The sequence below is a fragment of the Salvelinus sp. IW2-2015 genome, linkage group LG32 (genome assembly GCF_002910315.2).
Source record: "Salvelinus sp. IW2-2015 linkage group LG32, ASM291031v2, whole genome shotgun sequence".
Lineage (NCBI taxonomy): Eukaryota > Metazoa > Chordata > Actinopteri > Salmoniformes > Salmonidae > Salvelinus > Salvelinus sp. IW2-2015.
In genome coordinates this window covers 20,271,409-20,281,796 of record NC_036871.1, presented here as the reverse complement: position 1 = coordinate 20,281,796, position 10,388 = coordinate 20,271,409, and the positions used below count along the sequence as shown (strand labels likewise).

General features: G+C 43.7%; 1 protein-coding gene across 1 annotated transcript; it reads right to left on the bottom strand.

The window, feature by feature from the left end:
- Positions 1-592: 592 nt before the first annotated feature.
- On the bottom strand, positions 593-3,057 carry cacybp (calcyclin binding protein). The gene is made up of 6 exons (XM_023977504.2): positions 2,866-3,057; positions 2,201-2,408; positions 1,976-2,072; positions 1,748-1,847; positions 1,551-1,645; positions 593-1,381 (listed from the first exon to the last, which is right to left on the bottom strand). Exons 1-6 carry the CDS (start codon positions 2,881-2,883, stop codon positions 1,201-1,203), a joined length of 699 nt encoding a protein of 232 aa, XP_023833272.1. The 5' UTR covers positions 2,884-3,057; the 3' UTR covers positions 593-1,200.
- Positions 3,058-10,388: the final 7,331 nt, after the last annotated feature.

Sequence of the window (10,388 nt, the reverse complement as noted above, 5' to 3'; positions counted from 1 at the left end):
GAACAGCTTGTGTCATGAACAGGGCCTGTGGCCATAGAAATAGTCTAGGGGTGCACAGCGGTGTTACCCAATGCTGGAAGGGGGGACCGCAACGCGGAGTGTCTGGATACAGCTATATTAGTCATATACCACAACCCCCTAAGGTGCCTTATAGCTATTATAAACTTGTTAACATCGTAAAATGATTTTTGTCATACCTGCAGTAGAGTCTGATATATCACAGATTTCAGACAATCAGGGCTCAAACCACCTTGTTTATAATGGCAAATAATCAGTGGCTGGGTTAATTCAGGATCTGGACACACCCAGTAGGTCAACCCTTTCTCAGCTTTACATGTTGAGACGCTGTTTTCAAAACGGTAAATTTTCAGCAATCGGAAAGCTGCTTCCTTGGTTGTAGGCATAAAATACATTTTACGAATAAATAATGTTTCTTTTTAATAAAGGTTCCTGCTAATAATTGCCCCCCTGTAATTCAAACAATGGCAATCCCTTTTTATGTAAATGTCCCTGGGGTCTGCATCTTGATCACTTCACTTGCATTTCAGAATCAGACTATGGAAGGCAACAATAAACATTTAATTATAGTGAATAACTTTGACATTTTATTCTGAAATGCATGAATGAATACATACATGCAATTTTACCTTCACAAATATATTTTGTGATCTTCCTCATAAAGTGGGATTTTAACACAGTTATCACCTTTTGAATGATTTGAGGATGAACAGTACTGCAAACTTTCATTTTCAACCAGTCTAAAGACTTTTAAGAGGGCATTGGAATGCAAAATCAATGTACAAAAATAAAAAAACGAATGAAGGACTGGAAGGTTGGTAGATTTAGAGCAGGGGTGTCAAACTCATTCCATGGAAGGCCTAGTGCAGGGTTTTCCAAACTCAGTCCCTGGGATCCCAAAGGGTGCACGTTTAGGTTTTTGCCCTAGCACTACACAGCTGATTCAAATAATCACCAAGTTTAGACAATTTGAATGAGCCCAGGACAGAGTTTGTGAATCGCTGGCCTAGTGTCTGCAGGTTTTTGATTACAATTAAGACCTAGACAACCAGGTGAGGGAAGCTCTTTACTAATTAGTGATCTTAATTCATGAATTAAGTACAAGGGAGGAGCGAAAACATGCAGACACTCGGCTCTAGGTGCAATGAGGTTGACACGTGATTTAGAGGGGGTGGATCAGGTTCAAAACATGCCCATGTTGCTAATGTCTCCATCTCCTTTGGCTTTCTTGTCCTGGGACTCAGACCAGGCCTTGTTGATGGTGCGCTTCATCTCATCGTCCCCATCAGAGTACATCTTTTTCAGCATGCTCATTAGTCCATCGCTAGGATCAGCATTCTCGTCTGGGTTTACACTGGGCTTACTGTGCAAAAGCGACAATGTTATTTGTATTTCTCTAAGAAGGTTTGGCAGTAAACATCTTGAACAGTGTCAAAGTTACAGCTCAATATCCATTACAAGTCTAATCAATTAAGAGTGATTTAATCTTGAACCATTCAATTATTTAGCACACTAAATTGTGTTTGACTTACTCCTTTTCTTTGATCTGTTTCTGCACCTGTGTTAAGCATTCCCACTTCTTGGTAGTCTTCTTCTTACACATTACCAGGATCATATCCGTTTTAATCTATAACAAATATGGATATGACAAGGTGTGTGTAATTTACACTTTGCCCAGATAAAGTATTGCAGTTTACAATGTTGATGTAAATCTAAAAGAATCAAACACCTTTTTAGAGCTGTCCTGAACATCAACAGGATTAAGAAGATTGTTGATCGTCATTTGATGGTTCTTCCCATCCAAATCGTTCACAAGTAGAACGAAAGACCTGTATGCAGGAAACAATAGATCAGTTAAAATTTAAAAAAAATAAACAGGCAAAAGTATTGACTAAGGGAGAGCAAAAAAAAGGGATTAAAGCGTTCATCAATGTGACATGACTAAAGCATAGCCTACCTCTCTGTGAAAGTGACCATCACATTTTCTGGTGCAATCTTGTGTACACCATTGAGGGTGATGTAGATTTTGACAAAATGTTCTGATTGGTCCCACCCTGCGTCAAAGAACATGCATTCATTGTAAAAGCAGCAGTTGCCGTTGCCTACATTTTTTAAAATTAGTGTTTGCTAGCTGAGCTGCTAGGAAAGCAATTCATACTTTTAGATATTACAAAAGTAGTACCATAGTTGTTTATTTTGACTGTGTATGCTTTTGAGGCAGACGTTGGATCTGCCTCCCTTTTTGCCTGCTGCTCTTTCTGATGTCGCTTCACTGAAATCTCCTTCTCAATCTTCTTCTGTTCCTGTTTGAGGACATCCTGAACACGTGTTCTCTCAGACTTCTCCAGAAGACTGGCGATCTCCTGTAGGTCTGTCTCCAACTGGTTGATCTAAGTGTATATATATATATAAAAAAACGTTTGTCTGAACATCGAGAATAAAGTTAACGTTAGCTAGCAAACGTTGATTTGCAACAGCTAGCTAGTAAGCAACTCACTCGTTAGCTAGCTAACAAGTAAGTTAGCTGCCACACCAAAACGCCAACATTAAGCTAACTAAAGTTGACTAGCTACTTGACATGCCACGGTTGACTTAATATTTAGTTAACTAACGTTACTGGTCCGTACAAACTGTGTACAATTTAGATCATATTAAAATAACTAGAATTAAATATTCTAGCTCATTCCCAATTCTATGGCGCAACATCAGCTAACGTTAGCTAGCTTGCTAACGATACCATCCCAGATAAGCATTGGTAGCTAACTGGCAAGTAACCAGGCTGAGAAGACTTTGACCGGGCTATTTTCATGCAATCCTCAGCAGTCCCATAACAAGATGGCTGATTACCTGTTCGCTGAGGTCCATTTCGTCGTTTATTCTGTAAGGTTTGTATGGGTGTGTTTGGATAGATTAACAGCGAAGTTTCCAATTGCTCCTTTGTAACAATGAAAATGCTCCGTCTAGAGCGATTGATGTTTGAGTTGAGTTCCGCCAATACTTTCACCTTTCGCTATCGGTCAAAATGTGCAATGTACAATGTCCAAGGATACCTGAAAATCAATTAGCCTATGAATCATTTTTTTAAACTTTTCTTTCACATTACTAGAGTTGAAGGAAACAAGTACAACTACTATTTGGCTCAGAATAAAAATCAACAGTGTATTTAGATGAAAGCACTATATTTGCTCTGAGACGCAGTAGTAGTACGTTTTATTGGTTTCTCGCAGTCACACTGAATTGTACAAATTTACAATCATAACATCAATCATATATAATTATCGAATAGTAAAATCCTAAACTAGCAAAACACTTGTGCAATATGCTGAAATCGCTCTGCCATTTCCTGGTTGCTAAAATTCTAATAGTTCGCCTAATTTCAGTTTGTGACAAAACAAGCAATTCATTAGTGTTGAGAATCAACGTACCATCTAAACCGCTGTGAAATATGTCAATAACCCAAAACATAGTATTTTCAGCTGGTTGAAGCTGGTGTACAAAACTGAAAGGAAAGACACAAAAACTAAACTTAAGAACAGAAAGCATACAAATAGTGCACAAAGAACTGATCTACCGCTTCTTATATACTGACAAAAAATATAAAGGCAACATGCAACAATTTCAACGACTTTAATGAGTTATAGTTTATATAAGGAAACCAGTCAAATAAATTAATCAGGCCCTAATCTATGGATTTCACATGACTGCGCAGCCATGGGTGGGCCTGGGAGGGCATAGATCCACCCACTTGGCAGCCAGGCCTACCCACAGGCCACTGAGGAGCCCAGCCAATCAGAATGAGTTTTTCCCCACAAAGGGGCTTTATTAAAGCAGTCCTGGGCTGGTGTGGTTACACGTGGTCTGGGGTTGTGAGGCCGGTTGGACTTAAAACCAAGTTCTCTAAAACGACGTTGAGGTGGGTTATGGTAGAGAAATTAACATTAAATTATCTTGCAACAGCTCTGGTGGACATTCCTGCAGTCAGCATGCCAATTGCACACTCCCTCAAAATCTGTGGCAATGTGTTGTGACAAAACTGCACATTTTAGAGTGGCCTTTTATTGCCCCCAGCACAAGGTACACCTGTGTAATGAAAATAAAAAAGAGCCGCACACTCTAGGAGCTCAGATGCAAAAATATTTAATTTACCAACGTTTCGACAGGCAAGCTGTCTTCATCAGGGTACAATCACAGACACTGCGGGATTTTTTATTTTTTTAAATTTTATTTCACCTTTATTTAACCAGGTAGGCTAGTTGAGAACAAGTTCTCATTTGCAACTGCGACCTGGCCAAAGATAAGCATAGCAGTGTGAACAGACAACACAGAGTTACACATGGAGTAACAAATAAACAAGTCAATAAAATGGTAGAAAAAAAAAAGAGATTCTATATACAATGTGTGCAAAAGGCATGAGGTAGGCAATAAATCGAATAATTACAATTTAGCAGATTAACACTGGAGTGATAAATCATCAGATGATCATGTGCAAGAAGAGATACTGGGTGGCCAAAGAAGCAGAAAAGTAAATAAATAAAAGCAGTATGGGGGTGGAGGTAGGTAAATTGGGTGGGTAGTTTACAGATGGACTATGTACAGCTGCAGCGATCGTTAGCTGCTCGGATAGCAGATTTTTAAAGTTGTTGAGGGAGATAAAAGTCTCCAACTTCAGAGATTTTTGCAATTCGTTCCAGTCGCAGCCAGCAGAGAATGGAAGGAAAGGCGTCCAAATGAGGTTTTGGCTTTAGGGATGAAAGTGAGATACACCTGCTGGGCGCGTGCTGCGGGTGGGTGTAGCCATCGTGACCAGTGAACTGAGATAAGGCGGCACTTTACCTAGCATAGCCTTGTAGATGACCTGGAGCCAGTGGGTCTGACGACGAACATGTAGCGAGGGCCAGCCGACTAGGGCATACAGGTGCAGTGGTGGGTCGTATAAGGTGCTTTAGTAACAAAACGAATGGCACTGTGATAAACTGCATCCAGTTTGCTGAGTAGTATTGGAAGCTATTTTGTAGATGACATCGCCGAAGTCGAGGATCGGTAGGATAGTCAGTTTTACTAGGGTAAGTTTGGCGGCGTGAGTGAAGGAGGCTTTGTTGCGGAATAGAAAGCCGATTCTTGATTTGATTTTGGATTGGAGATGTTTGATATGAGTCTGGAAGAGAAGTTTGCAGTCTAGCCAGACACCTAGGTACTTATAGATGTCCACATATTCTAGTCGGAACCGTCCAGGGTGGTGATGCTAGTCGGGCGTGCGGGTGCAGGCAGCGAACGGTTGAAAAGCATGCATTTGGTTTTACCAGCGTTTAAGAGCAGTTGGAGGCCACGGAAGAAGTGTTGTAGGCATTGAAGCTCGTTTGGAGGTTAGATAGCACAGTGTCCAAGGAAGGGCCGGAAGTATATAGAATGGTGTCGTCTGCGTAGAGGTGGATCAGGGAATCGCCCGCAGCAAGAGCAACATCATTGATGTATACAGAGAAAAAGAGTCGGCCCAAGAATTGAACCCTGTGGTACCCCCCATAGAGACTGCCAGAGGACGCGGACAACATGCCCTCCGATTTGACACACTGAACTCTGTCTGCAAAGTAGTTGGTGAACCAGGCAAGGCAGTCATTAGAAAAACCGAGGCTACTGAGTCTGCCGATAAGAATATGGTGATTGACAGAGTCGAAAGCCTTGGCCAGGTCGATGAAGACGGCTGCACAGTAATGTCTTTTATCGATGGCGGTTATGATATCGTTTAGTACCTTGAGCGTGGCTGAGGTGCACCCGTGACCGGCTCGGAAACCGGATTGCACAGCGGAGAAGGTACGGTGGGATTCGAGATGGTCAGTGATCTGTTTGTTGACTTGGCTTTCGAAGACCTTAGATAGGCAGGGCAGGATGGATATAGGTCTGTAACAGTTTGGGTCCAGGGTGTCTCCCCCTTTGAAGAGGGGGATGACCGCGGCAGCTTTCCAATCCTTGGGGATCTCAGATGATACGAAGGAGAGGTTGAACAGGTGGTAATAGGGGGTGCGACAATGGGCGGCGGACAGTTTCAGAAATAGGGGGTCCAGATTGTCAAGCCCAGCTGATTTGTATGGGTCCAGGTTTTCCAGCTCTTTCAGAACATCTGCTATCTGGATTTGGGTAAAGGAGAAGCTGGGGAGGCTTGGGCGAGTAGCAGCGGGGGGGGCGGGGCTGTTGGCCAAGGTTGGAGTCGCCAGGAGGAAGGCATGGCCAGCCATTGAGAAATGCTTGTGAAGTCTTCGATTATCACGGATTTATCGGTGGTGACCGGTGTTACCTAGCCTCAGTGCAGTGGCAGCTGGGAGGAGGTGCTCTTGTTCTCCATGGACTTACAGTATCCAGAACTTTTTGGAGTTAGAGCTACAGAATGCAAATTTCTGCTTGAAAAAAACTGGCCTTTGCTTTCCTGACTGACTGCGTGTATTGGTTCCTGACTTCCCTGAACAGTTGCATATCGCGGGGGCTCTTCGATGCTATTGCAGTTCGCCACAGGATGTTTTTGTGCTGGTCGACGGCAGTCAGGTCTGGAGTGAACCAAGGGCTATATCTGTTCTTGGTCCTGCATTTTTGAACGGAGCATGCTTGTCTAATATGGTGAGGAAGTAACTTTTAAAAGAATGACCAGGCATCCTCAACTGACGGGATGAGGTCAATATCCTTCCAGGGTACCCGGGCCAGGTCGATTAGAAAGGCTGCTCGCAGAAGTGTTTTAGGGAGCGTTTGACAGTGATGAGGGTGGTCGTTTGACCGCAGACCCGTGGCGGATACAGGCAATGAGGCAGTGATCGCTGAGATCTTGATTGAAGACAGAGAGGTGTATTTGGAGGGCAGGTTGGTCAGGATAATGTCTATTAGGGTGCCCATGTTTACGGATTTAGGGTTGTACCTGGTGGGTTCCTTGATGATTGTTGTGAGATTGAGGGCATCAAGCTTGGATTGTAGGACTGCCGGGGTGTTAAGCATATCCCAGTTTAGGTCACCTAACAGAACAAACTCTGAAGCTAGATGGGGAGCGATCAATTCACAGATGGTGTCCAGGGCACAGCTGGGAGCTGAGGGGGGGTCGGTAGCAGGCGGCAACAGTGAGAGACTTATTTCTGGAGAGATTAATATTTAAAATTAGAAGTTCGAACTGTTTGGGCATAGACCTGGAAAGTATGACAGAACTTTGCAGGCTAACTCCTCCCCCTTTGGCAGTTCTATCTTGACGGAAAGTGTTATAGTTGGGTATAGAAATCCCAGAATTTTTGGTGGCCTTCCTAAGCCAGGATTCGGACACGGCAAGGACATCAGGGTTGGCAGAGTGTGCTAAAGCGGTGAGTAAGGCAAACTTAGGGAGGAGGCTTCTGATGTTGACATGCATGAGGCCAAGGCTTTTTCGATCACAGAAGTCAACAAATGAGGGTGACTGGGGACATGCAGGGCCTGGGTTTACCTCCACATCACCCGAGGAACAGAGGAGTAGTAGGATGAGGGTGCGGCTAAAGGCTATCAAAACTGGTCGCCTAGAGCGTTGGGGACAAAGAATAAAAGGAGCAGATTTATGGGCGTGGTAGAATAGATTCTGGGCATAATGTGCAGACAGGGGTATGTGTGCGCGGGTACAGTGGAGGCAAGCCCAGGCACTGGGTGATGATAAGAGAGGTTGTATCTCTGGACATGCTGGTCTCAATGGGTGAGGTCACCGCATGTGTGGGGGGTGGGACAAAGGAGGTATCAGAGGTACGGAGAGTGGAACTACGGGGTCCATTGCAAACCAAAACAATGATAATGATAACTAGCCTGAACAACAGTATGCAAGGCATATTGATATTTGAGAGCATACAATAAGGCATAAAGTGATTGCAGGTCTTGATTGGGAGAGCTAGCTAAAACAACAGGTGAGATAACAGCAGCAATAACAGGGGGCTAGTCTAACACAGCAACAACAGGTAAAAATGGCGACGACTAGGCAGAGAGGGTCGGATTAACTACACACAGATCCTGAGTTAAAGCACAGAGCCGACAGATAAAACACAAATAAACAGAATGGAGTACCGTGAATTAATGGACAGTCAAGCAGGCATCAGCTATGTAGCCAAGTGATCATAGTGTCCAGGGGGCAGCCGTAGATGGAGCAGGGAGGCCTCCACTAAGCTAGCACGCGGCGTTTAAAGTTAGTAGCCCGGGGGTGGTCTGCTCAGACGGAGGGGTCTGCTCAGACGTGGTCGTGTCGACAGAGAATCCAAGCCGGATGGCGATGGCGAGAGAGAGGTTGTGAATTGTAGAATTGTGTTTGCTAACTGGTGCTAAGCTTCGTGGCAGTGGCACAAGCTGGCGCTAGCTGCAAGCTAGCTGTGAGGATCAGAAGTAGTGGCTCAGGGATTACGGCAGGAATCCGGCGTTGTTGTCGAGAGACAGTCCGATGCTGGTAAATTGGTGAGTAATATCCAGGCTAATAACAGGGCTGGTGTCTGTGCAGAAGGTAAAAGCTACTAGCAGCGGCAAAAAAATGGCTAAATTAGCTTGTAGCTGATTTAGACCAGTTGTGATGGATTGGCAGGGCTCTGTGTCGGCAAAAAAAGGTCCAGTCCAATTGGCAAAAGAGGTATTGTAGCCCAAGAATTCGCTGGTAGACCTCTTCGGCTAGCCGGCAGATGGGCCTAGCTCGAGCCTAGCTCAAGGCTAGGTGCTTGTTCGGGACAGAGGTGTTAGCAGTAATAGCCACTCGGTTGCAGCTAGCTAGCTGTGATGATACGGTGTAATTGTCCAGAGCTTGCGTCAGGAATCCGGTGATGTGGTAGAGAAAAAGCAGTCCTATATGCTCTGGGTGGATATCGCGCTTGCAGACTGGCAGGTATTGGCCCGAGCTGAGCTGGCTGTGTCCGAGTTAAGGGTGAAGACGCAGCAGTGGCTAACTGACTACTAGCTAGTTATCTGGCTAGCTTCTGATTGGGGTTACGGTTCTAAAGTATAAAAAATAGCAGGTCCGTACCACATTGGGTGAGGCGGAATGTAGGATGTATATTCAGTTCCTAGATGGAAAGTGAAATTAAAATATATACGAAATGTATACGAAAAATACGAGGACTATTTACACGGGACAAGACAAACACACGTCCGAATGCTACGCCATCTTGGAAAAAAGATACGGGGAAATTGAACTCGTTTATATATAGTGTCAAGACACACAGGTGTCTGTAATCATGGCCAAGAGTGGCCTAATATCATTGGTTAATTTCTCATATTAAAATGGCATAAAAAGAGCAACATACAATAAATACAAATGGATAGCATACGATCATAGACTCACTAAAGACCACACAAGACTACAAACAACCACAATGGCAAAGTCACAACAAACACAACAATCACAAGAATGGCTTCAGATCAAAGTCCACGTTAAGACCGAAGGGAGCAAGGGTCTTTAAATAAAATATCCAAGCAGCCTCTCTTCTTAACAATAAATTATCAAGGTCACCCCCTCTCCTAGGGAGGGTGACATGTTCGATGCCAATATAACGCAAAGATGAAATCGAGTGGCCTGCCTCCAAAAAGTGGGCCGCAACTGGGTAGGTCAAGTTTTTGCACCTAATGGTGCTACGATGCTCTGAGATACGTACTTTTAATTCACGCTTTGTTTTACCCACATAATTTTTACCACAAGGACAAGTTATAAGATAAATAACTGCCTTAGTGGAGCACGTAATAACATCTTTGATTGGGATCGATTTCCCTGTTTGTGGATGTTTGAAGGATCTGCATTTATAAGTGCCATTGCATTGGGCACAGCCATTACACTTATAATTTCCATCCAGTAGGGGCGCMAATAGACGTTGTTCAGGAATATCTTGGGGGGTTAAATCAGAGTGTACCAATTGGTCTCTGAGATTTCTGCCCCGCGAAAATACGACCAAGGGAAGGTCCGAAAACACATTACCGAGACTATCATCGGATTTWAGAATATGCCAATGTTTGTGAACGATTCCCTTAATTTGTTCAGAGCGCTTTGAATAGCGGGTAGTTARAATGCAAGAATGCGTCTTTTTGCGAGACTGCCCTTGAAAAAGGTCATGTCTCGTTTTGTTTTGAATTTTCTCAATGGCATTATTAATCTGATCATTTTTGTACCCCCTCTCCTTGAACTTTCTTTGCGTCTCAGCCATATTTCTGTCGAAATCYGATTGTTTTTTGCAAATTCTTTTGATTCGACAGAATTGGCTGTAGGGCAAACTATTTTTCAAGGGAAGTGGGTGACAACTGTCAGCCCTCAACAAACTGTTACGATCAGTAGGTTTCCTGTAAAGATCAGTGTATAGAACATTATCTTCACACAAGATCAAAAGATCAAGAAAACTGATTTGACGTGTATCAGATTG